An 18,345-nucleotide genomic window follows, 5' to 3' on the forward strand; every position below is an offset into this window, starting at 1 on the left:
GGTTTATGTGAGGGACTTACACTTCTCATTTTCTTCTTTCACCAGTCAGGTTATACATGTCAGACTCACCTAAGATATGCTGAAAAAAAGGACTTAGAACTTTACAAGATTAGGTTCCAGACTTATGGGTTTATAATACGGGTACAGGGAATAAACTAGCTGGGAAAACAAAGAAAATGTCTTGGTTGTTTCCTATGTAATGTGTCTACACCAGCATATCTCATAACTGTTTCCTCACTGGTGCAGGTTTTCTCATCATAGAATGAGTGTATTATCTTGGTGTAGACAAGTATTTTTATTTGTAGAGACATATCCTTACCTTTGGCACAACTTACCAATTCCGTGAACTGTGATGCTGATGTCTTTGAAATACATTTGTTGTGATGACAAAATTAGTGCCATAAAGGGAGAATATTTTGCATTTATGAATGAAACCTCTTCTGTCAAAATTTAAGAAAAGAAAATAAGAGGAGCAAGAAAACACAAAAAATGTACCTGTTCCCTTTGTCATTGGTTGAGAAAAGTTCTGCACAGGTGACAAGGAGAAGGTTGTGAACATCTCCCAAATTTTTCAGTATGTAAAATTGTAGGTTGTCACTTTAGGATTCCAATGTAAACTGTTGATAAAGGTTTGAATTTTAAAATCTCTCCCTACTCTGCCTTGCTTGTCTCTGACATTTCAAGAAATGGTGTGGCACAGACACATAAATAGAGTGTGTTTAAAAAACAAGGCATCACTAGAAACCTACAGCATAAACTCATGAAAATCTTTGCATAAAATAATGCTCACATAAGGAGTCAAATCTCTTGAACAGGATGGCAATGCAAGTCTCTATTACAAGTGTCATAGCATGCCATCAGCTTAAATTGATACAATTCGCCAAACACTTGTTCTTGTTAATTCTTATACCTGGCCTGGCAATACTGTCCAGAAAGATGTTAATCAACACTTTGAAGCACACAAATAGTGTTTGTCTATTGCTCTTGGCTCAGCAAGAACTGCCTGCAGAGGTATCTCTGTAAGTGTCTGAAGTTCCACCTGGACAGCTCCTGAAACAGTGAAGCACACTGTGGTGAAGGTGGAAGGCAGCCTCTCCTCAGTTCAGTCTGTTTTCCCCAATTATCTCATCTGCACAGAGACTACCTGGGAAGTTCCTGGGCCACCAAGGGAATTTATAACTAAATGCACTGGTGTGCACACAGGCATGGGCCTGATACCCAAATACACCACAATTATGATTTTTAACTATAAGACCGGGAATTTAATTCTTAAATCACTGTTGCAACTTAAACTCCGTAGATTTTGCCACGATGAGAAACCACAAATTTTGCTAAAGAGTATGAATTTTTTCTACATATTGGAAAGTAGTCTACATGCTGAATGTGTGCTATAATAGATAATCTTCAGCCTAGAGAACAGTTTTCTTGCAAATTTTAAAACCAAGCTCCCTAATGTTCTGAAGAACAGAAGTTGCTATATGCTTCATTTTAGATAACACCAAAGCACAAATCTATAAATGAAAATGCTCTCAGAGATCCCTGGAATGGTGACTGAAATTATTCTTTCAATTTTACAGGTCTTCACAACTCAGTAATATTGGTTAAACTGATTTGGGAGCTGTGTGCTTCCCATTCATATGGAAGAGCTTACATGGAACAGGCACCCCTTGAACATCTGGCACTCTGCAGGCAGCCACCCAAGCCAGCAGATGTCGAAAACACTAATATGTTTTCAAAAAACAGGCGTGTTTTTCAGCAGAAATCTACTTTTTTACAAAGGTCTCAGTCAGCACTATTAGAGAAGAAATGAAGCAGGTTTTGAATTTTTTGAACAATTACGTTAAAATCAGTTCCTAATGAAAAGAAAGCTTCATTTACCTTAGCAAAAAGGAACTTGTGAAAATGGTTTCTGATTCACTTTATCTTTTGTATCTCTCCTTTTCTGTTATGCTGATTCTTGCCCATTGGCACCCTGATCAAAATCAGCTACTAGCAGACTCTAAGCATAGACTTGGTGGTATGCAAATCAGTTTTCATCAAAAACAGTATCCTGAAGGCAGCTTATGAGCTAAAAGCATCTGTCTAGGTGGTACTGCTGTGCTTGTGAAACCAAGCAGACTTTCTAACCAGCTTGACAAATAAGAATTCACCATGTATCTCTTGACCATTTTAGTTTGCTAAAAAAGGCATTTAACTTTATCCATTGCCTGATAAGATACACTGTTTTAGCACAGTAAAGAAGTAAGCTAGCTGCTGTGAAGAACTGCCGAGGAAAAGGTTTAGACAAAATGTACTGTGTATATTTGCTGAGGCCCTGAACTTTTAATTCTGTAGTCTTAACTTTTTAGTAGTCTTCTAATTCTATAGTCTACTAATTCTGTAGTCTTAACACAGTACTTTGTTTTCTTGTTGCTGCACAGCTCCTACTTGTGCACTGTAGTGTGGTGTGCACTTAGGTCATTTTACTAAGCCATTTATTTTGTCTGGAGTCATAATTTAGGCTGGGGAATACAAGAATTTTAAATGGGATCATGCAAATGAAAAATGTCATAATTTACACTTACTTAGGTGCAACTTTTTAAATACTTCTTGCATTATTACTAGATGTTGGCAAACAACATTTTTTCAGTAGACATAAAACTAAGATAAAGTCTTAGAATTTTGGAATTAGTAGTCAAGCATTTTTTGTCCGTTTTTGTCCAGTAAGACTGTCCTACTTGTTTCTTTTAGGCAAAAATGTATGTTCTGTTTAGCTGAAACTAGAATAGCAAATATTGTTCTGTAAAAAAAACAAGTGGTGAGGATTGCATGTAGTTATTGCAGTAAAAAATGTGGTTTGGATATGCTGACTGATAATTTCCATGAATAGCAATTTCTTAGTTTTCTCTTCAGATCTCTGTCAGTAATATTTACTCCAATTTAGTCACAAGCTTTGTGCCACATTAAAATCCTTTTTAGCCCAGAATCAGTTTATTATATTAACCTTCTCAGTCACCATATTTACTTTACTTGTTCTATAAATATCATAGAGCAAGCATCATTAGTATTTCAAAACAAATTAGACAAGTTGATTCACACTAGTTTACACACAAAGTTTAGATGTTATCTCCATTCAGAACCAAATTCTTCTTAGGATACAGGGGGTTTGAGTTTTATTGTCCAAAGAGAAGTGAAATAATATTTTTTCTGTCTACATTATAAATGTTTCTGGCCACATCATGGCTCAGCACTTTCTGAGCTGTAAACAGAAAATGCCTTCATACAGAAAATAGATTGTATTTTCACATTTAAGAAATTGTGTTGGTTAAGTAATGATGCTTCAGTGGTATTTCATGATACCTGACTGTCTGTTTCTAACAAGACTGCTATGTCTGAAAAAATCACTCTCATCTCCCTGGAAAATCTCATTTTCTGAAAAATGTCAGTTTAGAGAAGGATTAAATATCTATTCTTATTGAAAATAAGGTTAAATACAGACGCCTTGGGCTAATCTACCAACTGTCTTTGTGGTAGTGGTGGTAATGGTAATTTTATTAGAGGTGTTAAAGCCTCTGAAATAGCTAAGTTATGTATTGTACTTTTGCTATATGGGAATTTCCAATGTGCATGGCAGCTAATTTAGATAATTCCCTCAAAATATAGAATACTTTCTGCAGGATGATGGCACTAAGGAGTGAGCACCATGAGTGGCCTAATATTTTGTTTTGCTAAGGATTTTGATTTGAATTTGTTTAACCTATTGTTAGTTTGAATTTTAAAATTTTATGGTGTTTCTTTTTTGTTGAAAGGCATTATGGGTATGCATGGGTTTCTGAATGAATGTCCTTTTCCATAGGAAGCAGTCTGCAGAACATACTAATCAGAGATATAGACTAAACTCAGCAGATTTCACAGGCAAAAAACCCTATTTAATAGGAAGTAAGACAGGAAATTTAAACAAACAGAATACATGTATACTGTCAGTCCTGACTATTATTCAGATTTTAAAATCTGTAAACCAAATAACTTCTATGTAAAATTTTCTTTTTCTTGAGTTAAAGCAAAGGAAATGTTGCTGTCATTTGAATACATTTGACTCCACCTGTATTGTAGTCTGAATCCAGACACTGTAAGTTGGTGGCTGTGGGAAAAATAGAGGTTTCTAAACTGTTTGGACTGTTCTTCAAATTTAAAAAACCTTTTTGGTGACTAAGGAAGAGTAAAAGCAGGTATATGAGAAAGAACATCCAGGTATATTACCCTTCTATTATTATCACTGCTGTCCTGACCAATACAAAAAATACTGCACTTTAGATAAAGATGTTTCCCATCAGGTCATGTAGTGAAGAAAAGCTGAACCAAATCTCTTTGTAAGGAGAAAGAGTAGGCCATGGTTATGGTCCTAGGAATACAGAATTACATCTATTATGATTTGGATCTTTTATTGCTATACGTGTTTTTTAATGAAGGGAGTGTCCATTTACTGTCTTCCTGTACGCACAGTCCCACTCCAGAAGTTTATTTTCTGCAAGCTTATAGTATAAGAAATAGTTTCTTTGTAATTTTCCTAGGTACTTGATACTCTTTCAAGTACTGCTTTTTTTTCTATCCTTTCATATTTGTAGATACCTATTCATTTGTATTTTTGTCTATTAAAATGCATGCTATTGCCTGAAATTTTAGTGTTGTTATGCTGGTATTATCAATATAGATGCAATCAGTAATTTGTTTTTAGTAATGAAATTAAATTCATTTTTATAAAACCTGAAGCTTGTAAATCATTAAAAAATATAATGCCAGCATCACACTTTCAGCAACATTTAAATTTTCTTTTACTTACCTGCCAAGAGCTATTGACCACTCCCATGGTTCTGTGCTATGTTACTCAGAGGTATAATATCATTCCTATTTTAAGTACTCAAAGAAACACAATCACTGTCTGTGTTTTGATGTTTGGAATTCCAAAGCATTCAAGAGAAATATAGACAATCCAGGAAATTAATGGAGGTTTTGATTGGTAAATATTTTTATTTGTATCTTCTATAATACTTTTTTCCTTTTCTTAATCTTTAAAATGAATTGGGTTAAAAAATCTGGGATCTTAATTTATTAGCTATATTTTGCTAAGAAGGAATTTTAGTTCACCTTTAAATTGCATGAAACCTTTTGTCTGTGCATATATAAAACAAATTACATCTCCTTCATATTCCCCTGAAACTAAAATCTTTCAAGAATTGTTTTAAAACTACATAGTGTTATTTAATTCCAGAGAGTTCATTTTGGTCTGATAGTAAGTAAATTGAAATAAGATTTAAATAATATACATGTGTAAGTTATTTTCCTCTTGGTAACTCCATATTTGCCAAGGCTGCTATACCCCATGAATTCATCTTTGATTTGGAAAGCTTATGTCATGGTTGGTTTTTTTATTGCATGTGGTAAGACAATACAACTTGGACATATTTTGATTCAATAGTTTTTGGGCATGTGTTTCTGGGTGGAAGAGATGTACCTAGAAATGTGTAAGATAAGACAGAACAACATGTCAGAAAACTGTGGTTTCTGCAGATTATTTTCTGAGTATCTCAAGAAGGCAAGGAATGATTAAGGACAATTGTGTACAGTGGGCTTCGTGTGCAATTCACCATGATTATGGCAACTTAGCAATTGTTTCATTGTATAGCAATTTTACCCATGCCATTTCCTGCCTGTTTTCTTCCCTTGTTGTCTCTTGATAATAGACAAATGGAGATTCGATTTAGGAAGCCACATGTGAACTTTTTTTTTGACAATGAAAAATGTTTGGACAGACACAATCAAAGAGAAATTTACATAGTGAAACAGAAAATAAATTAGAGCTGGCAGCAGAAGAATTCATGTGAGTTTGAAATAAAAAATGTCTCCAAAAATAGCCTCTATGTCTTCTAAATCTACAAGATAGGCATCCTGGAGAGTAGGGCTAACTATCCTTTTTCTCCACATCTAAAATTATGCATTTAAAACTTAGCTAAATTACCTAAAAAATGACAAACACAATAAGGAGAGAAACAGAAACTGAGGGACCTAAAGTGTTTAATGTGAGGAAGATCAGGTTATTCATGTTTAAGGTGTAACAAAGGGAAAAAAAACCTATTGATGGTTTAGTACTGGGATGGCAGAAGCTGTGATGGAGAAGAAAGGGGTGAGGTGATTTTACAGAAGTTTGAGTTACTGAAGGGCTGCTGGAGTAGAGCCTGCCTCTTTGTCTTTAGTTTTGCCCACCCAAATTCTGTGAGCATGTGACACAGCTATGTTACTATTGCTCTGTTGGTACATTTGCAGCCCTTACTCACACATTTTTATCCTGTCTAGATTTAATGGTTTCAAGGGATCTGGGCTTTCACTGTTTCCCTTAGGAGGTTATTATACAATCTAATAGAGCTGACTTTCATGGGAAATTTCATATTTATCTTAAATTTTCTCCTTCTTAATTTAACTCCATTAGTCCTATCTACAGTGTCCTCTAATACTGTACTAAGTCTTTTTTCTGCTTGGTGTTCAGATTAATGAAATACAAAACACGCAAAACAAGACAGGACCTTTCTCTCAATCAAGACTTAGTCAGACTTGTTTATTTCTTACTTGTTCAAACATTTCCACTTTTAAACAAATTTTTCTTGCTCTTCACTAAACTCTCAACAGTTTGTCTCCTCATAAATGTGGTTGATTCCTCCCAGACAAAAAGTATATTCTGATCAAATTAAAGATGGAGAATGCCTATTAGTCATCAGAAAGTAAAATCATTCTCAGAGTTGCTATAGTTAGCTCATTGCTAATCATTTTGATCCCAGAATGTTCAATTATTATTATGTTTAGATGAATGAAAAAATTACAGAGAGAAATTATCTGAGCAGTCAAACCATCTTACATCTGATCTACATCTTCAGTAGCACAATGCCCATATGTCATGACAATTATGGGATTTCAGTAGTGAGGCTCCCAATTTTATGTCAATTTTAAAGGCATTTTAGATTGTAATCTGGTATTGTGAACCAACATAAAAAGTGATATAGTTATTTTGCCCATTTTTATCTGCCTACAGAAGCCAGTGGAAAGAATTTCTCCCAGAGAAACTAAAAATATTTTTGTCTTTTAAAGTCTTCTCATTGTTGCAGACGATAGAAGACCAAATCTGCTTTCCACTAACTATTCACTCTTAAAAAATAACTAAGTTTCCACTAGTTACAGAAGAAAATGTGTGGTTCATCTAAAGCAAATGATGGTCATGTTGCATTAGTACTTAAAGGTTTGCTTAGCATTTGGTGATAATTGTCTCCTTGGTCATCATTGCTATAGGGAGGGCAAGTTCTTAGTTTCAGAAAGAGAAGAAAACACGTAGTGGGTACTGCTGCTTTAGAGGAGGATTCTTCATGCTCTTCTTAAAAAGCAAAGGTAGAATCTCTGCTATTGTAAGACTCAGCCTTGGCTATAATGCTGCATAAAGCATTTCCATAGTGCTTGTGTCCTGTTTAGCAGGTGGAGTGTCAGCTGAAAATACAGATTAAGAGAAGAGAATAAAAAATTCTTTTTAGAAACCTTGATTTTATGGAAAACATGAACAAAGGAGACGTTGATGGAAACCATTTCCCATGTAATATTTAGTTCCAAGGAAAACATATCCTTGTGGTGCTTATTTAATACTAAGATAGCTTAATTTAAAAAAGTGAGGCTTTACTAGAAGCTAAATGTATAACCATTTCCATGTTAATATAAGGACAACTTACATAGTAGTTCTTTTTTTGATTTACTGTATGTCAGTGGTAGGTAGTATTCAGGAGCCTGAAAATACCACTAGGTTATTACATAGCTTATTAGGTTATTAACTCAAATTATTAACTTAAATTATTAACTCAAATTCTTAACTTAAATAATAGGCACTGTCCAAACAGAGACTTTCAGTGTCATCAAAAATGCTCAAGGAAAAAAAGAAAAAGAAGAAGAAGAAATTAGACAGCTGCCATTCCATGACCAAAAACTGCGTTCAGAACTTGGTATCTTGGTATTTTCTCATAGTAAATTGTTGGAAGGTAACTGTGCCAGGACCAATAAACTTGCAAAAGTAGCTGTATATTAAGCATACAAAAATAATTTTTCAGGAATTGTTTCAAGTCATATTCCCTTTAAGACAAATGAAGTGGATATCCCATATCTTTTCTACCTGCAACTGTTCCTATCACTCTAAATTTCACAATTGAATTATATCTGTCACAATGGGTGTTATAATTAAAAGTACTACATTCTTAGCCAAAATATAGGTGCAACTATACCTAAATATAGAAGTCCATATTTCAGTAATGTAGATTTTTCAAAAAAATAATTAGGAAATTTTAAAGTAGTCTTTCTTTTTCAAATTCTGGAACCATAGAATCCAAGACAGTTAGATAATTTTTAATTGTCTGTACAATTGCTCTAAAAAATATGCATTCTTGAAACAGTAATATTATTCTTAAATGTATTCAAATATATAGAAAATAAACCTCAAGAAAATTCTCTTTCAGGGAGCTCACCACACATTCTGATAATATGCTGAACTGAGAAAATTAAGATATTTCTTATAATACATTGTCTTAATCTGGCAATAGGTGTAAACTGTTGTGTCATCCAAACTAATCTATATTTATGTGTACTTTGTAGGTTCATGATACCTAGTTGATGATTTGTGTTTCAGAGGCAGTACATTAGAAACAATCAACTGATACATTATGACTTGGAAAAAAAATCATGCTTTTAGTAAATCTGCTTCTGCAAACAACAACAGAAAAATTCTGGTTGTCTGTCCCTAGTGTAGATATGAATAGGTGAAGAAGCAGATGTTTCACCAAATTATAATGATTTTATAAGAACAGAGGGTGAAATGTTGCATATCAGAGCTCAGTGTGTGTGCACAGTGTAGGATACCTACACAATAGAAGCTTCCTAAATTTAAGTAGCTACAACCATAAAATAAATCCTATGGGGAACTTAAAATATCTTTTTTCACACAATTTTTCATATCCCCACTTGTACAGAAAAGTAAGATATGAGGGAGAGATTATTATGTTCTGGGAAAGTGCTCTTTTATTTTTAGTATGTTCAGAGTCCAGCATATATCAGGAGGTGCTGCTTTTTTAACCCATGATGTTCTGCACTATTGTAATCTTCTGGATCAGTAAGTTTTCTGAAAGTCAGGAGACACCTTCATTTTGTGAAGGCTGGTTTCCTTTGCCCCATGCAATCATCAGAAGATAGCACTCTTGGCGCATTGCATTTACACTGTTGGAGTTCTAATTCTGTTTATTATAGTGCTGTAGCTTTTCCAAAACTGAATGATTCCTGCCTCACTTTTCCTCTCTTGTTAAAAGGAGCAGTTGATAGTTATATATAGGTACATGGTGATCACAAAAAGTGAAGAGAACTTTGTAAGGAAATTTTGCTTGTTGCAGCTAGTAAACTAGATTTTATACACTGTAGTTCTAGGGATGACATTAATGTGTTGTTTAAAAAGCTGCTGTCAGGCCAATGCACATGCATTTTCCATAATGTATACGTGCTCATGTGTGATATTTAGACTGCTCTATAGCTGCAAATGTGCCTGGAAAAATGGCTTTGATTAATTGACTTCCCTCCTCTTCTTTCCTCTCTTCACATGCAAAGGCTCCATTCATTATCAGGAAAGATCAGAGGAGGAGGGGAGCAGAGTACCTAGGTCACACGCTGTTAGAGTTACAATTTTCCAAACGCCATAAGTAAACGGTAGGGAACAGGAAATATCCAGGATGGGAGAGGACCTCTGTGTTTGAAGGTCTTCCTTCATTCCAAATATTTGGTCTGGTTTTATCTTCAGCTGAGCAAATTTGCATTTCTCCATTGTATATACATGTAATACTTGTTACATCTTCAACCCTTGTCTTTTTCATGTGTCACATTTTCAGCCCCTCAGGTATGAGAAACCTTGAGGATTGATTGAGGGATATTCCTTCCACCGTTCCTTGTCCAGTTCTTCTTCCTTAGGACATTACTAGAAATTATATATGCTTATATAATACTAAATTCAAAACTCATACTACACTACATCAATGACATTCATTTCTGTTTATTTATACTTATATGAATGGTTCTCTCCTTTTAATGTGTGCTGATTTTGGCTGGGATAGAGTTAATTTTCTTCATAGTAGGTAGCATGGGGCCCTATTACAGATTTGTGTTGATAAAACAGGGATGATTCAGTCACTGCTGAGCAGTGCTTTCACAAAGCCAAGGTTTTTCTGCTCCTTGTGCCGTGCCACCGGCAAGCAGGCTGGGAGTGCACAAAGATCTGGATACAGACGCAGCTGACACCTGACCCTGAGTGACCAAAGGGGTGTTCCATACCATATTACATCATACCCAGTACCTAAATTTGGGGGAAGAAGGAGGAAAGGGGGAATGTTTGGAGTGACATCATTTGTATTCCCAAGTCACCATTATGTGTGATGAAAGCCTGTTTCCTGAGGATGGCTGAACACCTGCCTGCCCATGGGAAGTGGTGCTTCCCATGTGGTGCTTCATTTTGCTTTCCGTGTGTGCACAGATTTTGCTTATCTTAACCCACAAATTTTCTTGCTTTTACCCTTCTGATTCTTTTCCCCATCCCACTGAGTGGGGAGTAAGTGAGAGGCTGTATGTGGTGCTTAGTTTCTGGCTAGGGCTAAACCATGACATGTTGCCTCTCTGCTGGGAAAAGTTTATTTCTGCTAAATTTCATGTATGTTCATGGTGTTTGTGCCACTCATAATTTATCCATAAAATAAGAATTTTGCACAAGGAGAATATTGCCAGTCAGAAACCAAAAGTTTGTCCCCATCTTTATTCATCTTATTTTGCTTCTTCAGTTTAACATTATTACTGGTTAATAGGTGCACCTGAAAATCAAGCTGTATTGTAGTATCTGGTGCGTTATGTTAAATGAATCTTTTCTAGGACAGCAAGTCTCTTTTTTTTCCTAATGAAAGAGAATACCTCATCTTTTCCAATTTTCCTATCAAACACATCCACATCATCTTGAGACACTGCCACATCCAGCTGCATCTATACTCAACTTCAATTATATGAAATTACACAACCTACTCTCAGGTCCTTTAGGTTCTCTTTTGCTGTGTGAGGCACACGCATAGTGCATTTCCTGTGAAGTGCATGATTACAAACTATTCAGTACAAGCCTGTTTTAAGTAAACAGTAAATTAAATATTGTCAGTGCTTGTTCAGACACGCTCTTATGAAAGAAAAATATCTTCTAGATTTGGGTTCATAAAACTCTAGATTTAAGAAAATGACAGAGATAAACTAGGGATTTTTTTTCCTTTTTAACTTCTTTTGACTGGCCCAGTTGTTCAAGAGCTGGTACAAAACAGTGTATTCAGATGTCCCTACAAGGAGAATAGTCAAAATGCTAAAGGTAGCAAAATTTCTGTTTATTGTTCTTTATTTGAATGGAAAATTCTCAAAAACATTCTGTCACTGTCAGGTACAATGCTACCTGAAAGACTGTTAGGACTCTGTCTGAGCAAAGTGCCTTTTTCAGCCATGAAAAACTACAGTAGAAGTACCTTTTTTATAACTCTTCTGGCAATATTATTTTTTTGCTATGCCAATCAACCTGACTGCAAGGGTTAGGAAAGAAAGAAAATTGTTGCTTCCTTAAGAATTGAGGGCTTTTGAGTATTCTGTGGTACCTATTACTCCATTTCCAGCATGGTCACTACCATTTGAAGAAGTATCGTTTTATAAAAACTAGAAGCTATGAATGTGCACTTGCAGTCTCCTTTCATCTCTGCCAGTTAACTTATTCCCAAGAGAAGGAAAAGCTCTTTTTTCCAAGTGGTCAAATATTTTTTCCATTTATTCTCATAGATATTTCAAAGAGAAAATGTGTTGCCTGTATACATTTAGGTCTGCACACAATTTATAATTAAATACAGCAAGTATCCTTTTCTCTATTGTAATTTGTTTCTTTTTCTTACACGCAAGTATAGTAAGAAGGTCTGGAAAATGATTAAAAAATTTATCCAAGTTATCATTGGTGTATTAAATGGCATAACAAAAAGTAGATCATGTTTCCAGTTCCTTTATTACTAGATCATAATGCAATTTCTAAAAATAAAATAATAATATAAAAAGAAATAAAATTTTTTATTGACTGTTAAAACAGAGATCCTTTGCAGACTACTAAAAATATCAGGAAAAAAAATGTTGAAAAACAGTTGCTTTACAAATTAAGAATGCAGAGATCTAAAGCAGACTGATTTTTTCTTTGAAAATGGATATGAGAGTTAACTCAGGAACACAATATTAATAGATTTGTATAAGTGCACATAAGGCCAATATATTCAATGCTGTAATTTTTTTTATGGTTTCATAAATAGTGCTATCACCAACATTTCAAAGAACTCTGAAAAAAACAGAGCTCATATGTGGTGGCATAAATTTAGTGTATTTTATAGAACACTGTTACTCCAGATATAGCCTACGGGTTGTGACTTTTCATAAAACCTAATGAATGTCTAGATTTGTCAGCTGTTTCAACACAGATGCACTTTGCTGATCTAATGGAAACATTCTGAGCCCAGATCCAAAATATCAATAGCTTTTAGTATCACAAATTAGTTTGACTATTGGGTGAATTGGGATGTGGTTCTTGATAAAAACCAGCAAGTAATTTTGCATGTGTGTTTTATGATAACTGCCTCTCCAGTGTCTGATGCTGAGATTCTTTTCCCTCTCTCTTTTTTCTTTTCTTTTCTTTTCTTTTTGCAGAGTTTTAAGTTGAATGTAGATAGCCACTGTGCTTTAAAAGAAGCAGTGGTAGAGGAAGGACGTCAACTTCTTGAGCTTATTGTATCTCACAAATCAGGTAAATCCTTCTGAAATATTGCAAGTCTTTATGTCTCCAGACTATTAAAGAATGAAGAAGCATTGCTGTAAATTACTGCATATATTCACTTCCTTATGTATTATTAATATTTACATTATCAGATTGACCTTCAAGATTTATAAATGTTTCATATACTGCATACAATGCAGTGATACTTATAAAATGAAATACTGCCTGCAAATAGTCTGTTCATTTTATTTTGGTCTTGCTGTTCGACTGAGTTTCAATTGAAATCACATCACTGAAAACTTCACACTGACATATTCTTTGATGTAGGTGCTATGGAAATAACATTAAGATAATGAACTAGGATTTCAAAAATATATATGTATGTATTTACATACTCTGCATGAGTAATTGCATTGCTAAAGCTTTATTTTACCACTTAAACTAATTCTTGCCTTGATTTAAATATATTTATGAGAACTAGATTAAAATTAAAAATACCTTTTTCCTTTGGTTAGGCTTGTCTTTTTCTTCAGAGGCCTTAAATTGAGAGAAGGGAGAGAGGTATACTGATTTCCCTTTATCCCTACCACCTCCTATATTTTTAGATGTTTGCGTGACTTGTCTGCTAATAGGGTTTTAATCAGCATATACTGCTATGGAATGCCATCTTAATTTTGGCCTACTTAACATGCTTTTCATCCAGGTTGAAGTTATTCTTTGCTATACTGTTTTCTCATCATGTTATATTCGTGCCTCTATTGTTTCACAGCATCAGACATATCAGTGTAACGTGAAAGCTGTAGGAAATCACTGGCTTGTATGTATAGTTCCAAAAAGATAGAGAAGCCATAGCTAAGGAGGGTAGCGCATGCAATCATAGATGTAGAAAACAGTAACGTGTAAATTACAGGAAATATTTAAAGGAGTTGGAGGTAAGGAGAATGTCTTTGGAAGATTTTGAAATGTTTTAAGACAAAGACTGGATATTAGAGGGAGAGATTACCAGTGTTCCCTACTGCAGAGAAATGATATTTTATGTGGAATTTTTCTCTTGAAATTGTCAGCTGAAACTCAATCAAAATGTAACACGATGGCTGAAAGAAGTGCTTGTTTCTATAGCATTGTTTCGCAGGATGAACAATAATAAAGCTTGGATTTATTGATGAGAAAACACATTAAAACTCTTATTGCATTTATTATTTTAAATATCCTGCTAATTATTTGAATAAAAGATAATATTTAAAGATGCTGTTGAGTTTACAGCTTTTATTTTTCCCCCTTCATTTTGGAGAAGGACTGAAGGACATGCTGCAGATGATTGCAAGTCAATGGAAGGAACTACAGAGGCAAATCAAACGGCAACACAGCTGGATTCTTAGGGCTCTGGATATCATCAAAGCAGAGATACTGGCTACTGATGTGTCTGCAGAGAATGAGGAAGGGACTGGGAGCCCTAAGGTAAGTGGCTTGAAGTTTGCCTTATTTCCTCTTATTTCCGTCTTCTTTTGAACTAGGCACCACTGAAGTTTTCTTTCCACCCTAAGGCTTTTCATTTCTACTGGGTAAACTTTTTTTTTATAAACAAAATGAAATGCCTTGCTCTGAAACAATAAAAAAATCTTAGAACTTTCAAGTTTTCCAGCAAGACCTGTCTTATTGTACGTAGAGGGGCATGAGGGGGAACATAAAACATTTAGTAAACAAAACATAAAGCATCTTTAACATGAATAATCAGAATGCTTTTAAATTGTTTTGTTGCAACTATAAATCACTATAATCAGTGCAATCACTCAGCTCTGACATCCATTAGCCGCTTGGTTACAGCAAATTAACAAAGAAGAGAGAAAGTGATTCATTATCTCATTCCTGTTAATGACTATCAGATGCATTGCTTAATTAGGGGATGGCCATTGTAGTAGGAAGAAGGTCATATGCCTTTCCACAAATCTTTTTGCTCCAAGTTTAAGTTGTCCATAACGGTGTAGAATACAGCAAGTACTTTAAGAGTAAGTTATTGATACCTGTCATAATTTTGTATTTGTAACAGCATTTTAAATACAGACCATGCGTATTCAAATTGGTGCAAGCAGTGTAGGGATACCACACACAATGGAAACTTCTGGCTTAGGGTCCATGACCTTTCATCAACATCAACCATAACCAGAGTTGTTTCTTAAGTGAAGAATATGCAGGAGAATTTTTAATAGCTCAATATCTTTGCACACATCTGGCTGCAGTGTATGGAAAAATTCATGGTTTCTGTTTCTGGAAACAGCAGAGATGGCTCTGCTGAGCGGATTTTCTGGTTCTGATGCTAGACAATTCTCAGCATTGGTATTCAGTGCTTCCAAGAGAGTACTTTGTAGAGTGACTCTTGGGTATGATTACATGAAAAATTCTGGTAGTTTCTTACTATAATCCTGCATAGCAAGAATGGTCTTAGGGATGGAGCAAGAGTCAAGGAGAAAATGAAACAAACATACAGGAACACATGTATATGCAGGAGACAGAATTTGAACTGATATTCCTCATCACTTACCTGATAAAAGTGCTCCTGGGCCATACAGCTCCTCCTATAGGGAGTAGGTGGTGCAGTATCACTTGATTTCATAATGGGATTTGTTAAACTAAACAGACTAGCTCAAAGCTAAGTTCTTAGCCTGCCTGTAATATGATCCCATATATCTGAATATTTTGACTCATCTGTGGCCAAATGTCTAACTGCTTAATCAAAATTATAATGTAACAAGTATTCTAAAATCCAGATGGAATTTGTGATGAAAATTGTGGAATCCCTGACTTGGAATGATTATATCCAAATATCTGCTTGAAAAGGGAGAAATGGATGCAGGGTTTATATTGCAGTAAATTTCTCATATAGATAAGTGATAGCTCCTTGCCCTGTGCTTTTTATCATAGATAAAAGAAACTGAAGCAATGCTTTTCTTGTTTGTTTGTTTGGGGCTTTTTTTTTTTGTTGGTTTGATTGTGATTTTTTGTGTCTACAGGTAAATTTTAAAAACATAGGCCAGAAAAAAGATCAAACTAAAAATATTTGCAGGTTATTTCAGTGATTCTTGTAAGTACATGCAGTAGAGCAGTCAAATTCCATCTACTTCTTCACAATAAAAGATTAACTAAAAAAAAACAACATCTAATAATATAGCTGTACATTTCAGTTTGTATTTGTTTCAAAAACCAAAAAAGAACCTGAGAAGTGCAATAGAAACTGAAAGATTATACCTAGAGGGTATTTTTATTTTTGACTTTTTTGAGAAACTATAGGAACAGCGTTGGTCTTAGAAATCTGTAAAGAAATAGGAAAAGGAGGAATTTCAAAGACCCTAGGAAACTTTTCCCTTAGGACTTTTTAAAACATGTTTTCATAGCACTGTGGCATCTTTAATGAGAACAGTGAAGAGTGGTGGAGGGGGAAAGGGATGTTCTGAACTCTAGAAATATATTGTCAACATTTGTAGTCAAGATTTCAGATTTGCTTAGGAAATTTTTGATTTTATTGTATGTAAGTTTCATAGTGGCTTGTAGTGATTGCCATAGAAAATTTAGAACTGATTTAAAACATTTCTGATACCTAAGGTTTTCTAATACATTGCTGTAAAATCTTAGGAAAACAGTAAGTTCTCTAAGTACTTGCTAAAACTATTATTCTATCATTTTTTATAAATTAAGAATTATTGACTGTATTCAGTTTAAGTTGAAGGATGTAAAGTTTTGCCTTCCTACTCCATTGAGACATGCCTTTAAAAATGACACATTCCAACAAGTACTGACCTAACAGTATGAGTAGTACATGAGACATACAATTCACCTGAATGTCATTCTGAATCTGAGACACTTAGCTACCTGGAAAATAGGAGGAATGGTTTCATATATATGTGTATTTTTCATTTTTTCTACTTCTGAAGGTGTCTGAGGCCACTTATTTTTAAAATGATCTCTTAAATCAGGTCACTTCTTCATCAATAAAGGACTACTGGATCAGTATTGCTTTAAATAAACAGTAAAGACTGGTATTCAGAAACAACATGATTTTCTTTCTTATCTAGTAGCTGTGAGTGTAAATACCCGAATATTACCCTGACCTATTTAACTCATAGTTTAGTGGGAAAGTTCATTGCTTTCTGAAGAACCTGCAAATTGTCTTGTAACTGATGTCCTTTAAAAGCATGCAAGTCTTAATAGCATTTTCCTATTGTGCACATTTTCCTTCACTCAACACTGTATGGAATAATATTCTTAGTGTCAGTTGCAAGTTCTGTTCCCAGCATGCATTTGTACAGTTAGTTCATTACTATGATTTTTCAGATCTGGATATTTTTGTTTGCAAGTACATGTTTGAATTAAGTTTTGTGGGTTGTTTTGGTAACAGTTCAGAATATAACATCAGAACTTAAAGGCTGGTAGTCAAAAGAATAATGGTATATTCTGCAAATGTATGTATATATATATATATACAGTTTGTTCTTCTGGTTATTTATTTCCAGAATAATTGCATTATTACTAGAAAACATTTCTTATTTCCCATTCCAGCTTCAGAAAACTAAGCATGTAAGATAATGGACTTAATGCATAGAACACTGAAATCTGACTTAATTGTTCTAGGTGAAAAACAGTCTTGGGAAGAATGTGTTAACTGTAAAATGGACTTGTCAGTGGGTTAATGATAGAAACAGTCAGGATTTGAAGAGTATTGGAGGAAAAGGTAAAAAACCACATTTAACAAGGTAAACTGAAAGTCACAGAAATAGTAGGAAATAGGAACAGAATTTGAAGTGGTTAAACAAACCTTTGTATAAAGGGAAAAAGAAAACCAGTGTAATTTCCTCTTGATATGTAATTAAACATCACACACTTCCAGGGTCATTTCCCACTCAGTTGCTTATAATTTTACAGCTTTTATGATCATTCTAAACAAACATTCTTCAGTACACAGAAAAGAGATTTTCATTTAAAAATTGAAAACTTGGTAAAACTGTTTGATATCAATCACTATTTGGGATTCTGGGAATGCTGCTTTACAGACAGTAATTTTATATATACAGTTTTTTATAGTGACACTGGTCTCAAACCTAGTGGGTGGACTAAACACCACAGCTCAGAACAATTATATCCTGCTCAGTCTTTTCATACAAAGATGAATTTGTGGAATGGGCAACAAGACAAAGCAAAGTTTAGAGAATGGTAACAGTCTTTTGTTTTTTGCTTCAGACTAGTAACTTGTCCTGGCCATCCAATCAGGCTGCTATGACTAGTGCATTTAGATTATTACTTTGATGTAAAAGGAATATATAAATGAAGTGTTTTGGCATCTTTGTGATTAGTGCAGAAAAATATCATACTTGTGAGTAGATTATTTTCTTCTCCTCAGTGTCTTTTTTTCAACTGTATTTCATGAGTGTGTTGCATGGCCTGTAATAGTAAAAGAAACACAGCACTATTTTTTTTCTGATGTCTTTCATCGTGATGTT

At 34.4% G+C, this 18,345-nt stretch overlaps 1 protein-coding gene across 6 annotated transcripts in view; it reads left to right on the forward strand.

Moving 5' to 3' along the window:
* AKAP6 (A-kinase anchoring protein 6) overlaps positions 1–18,345 on the forward strand; it is a 258,048-nt gene that overhangs the window by 108,436 nt on the left and 131,267 nt on the right. For 4 of the 6 annotated variants that reach the window (XM_086894836.1, XM_086894837.1, XM_023929183.2 and 1 more), the window contains 2 exons: positions 12,790–12,886; positions 14,148–14,314. In XM_086894836.1, coding sequence (XP_086750962.1) covers positions 12,790–12,886; positions 14,148–14,314 — 264 coding nt within the window. The remainder of the gene's footprint in view (positions 1–12,789; positions 12,887–14,147; positions 14,315–18,345) is intronic. The other 2 variants (XM_023929184.2, XM_086894838.1) reach the window with 1 other exon arrangement.

This window comes from Cyanistes caeruleus, chromosome 6, assembly GCF_971803275.1.
Source record: "Cyanistes caeruleus chromosome 6, bCyaCae1.hap1.1, whole genome shotgun sequence".
NCBI lineage: Eukaryota > Metazoa > Chordata > Aves > Passeriformes > Paridae > Cyanistes > Cyanistes caeruleus.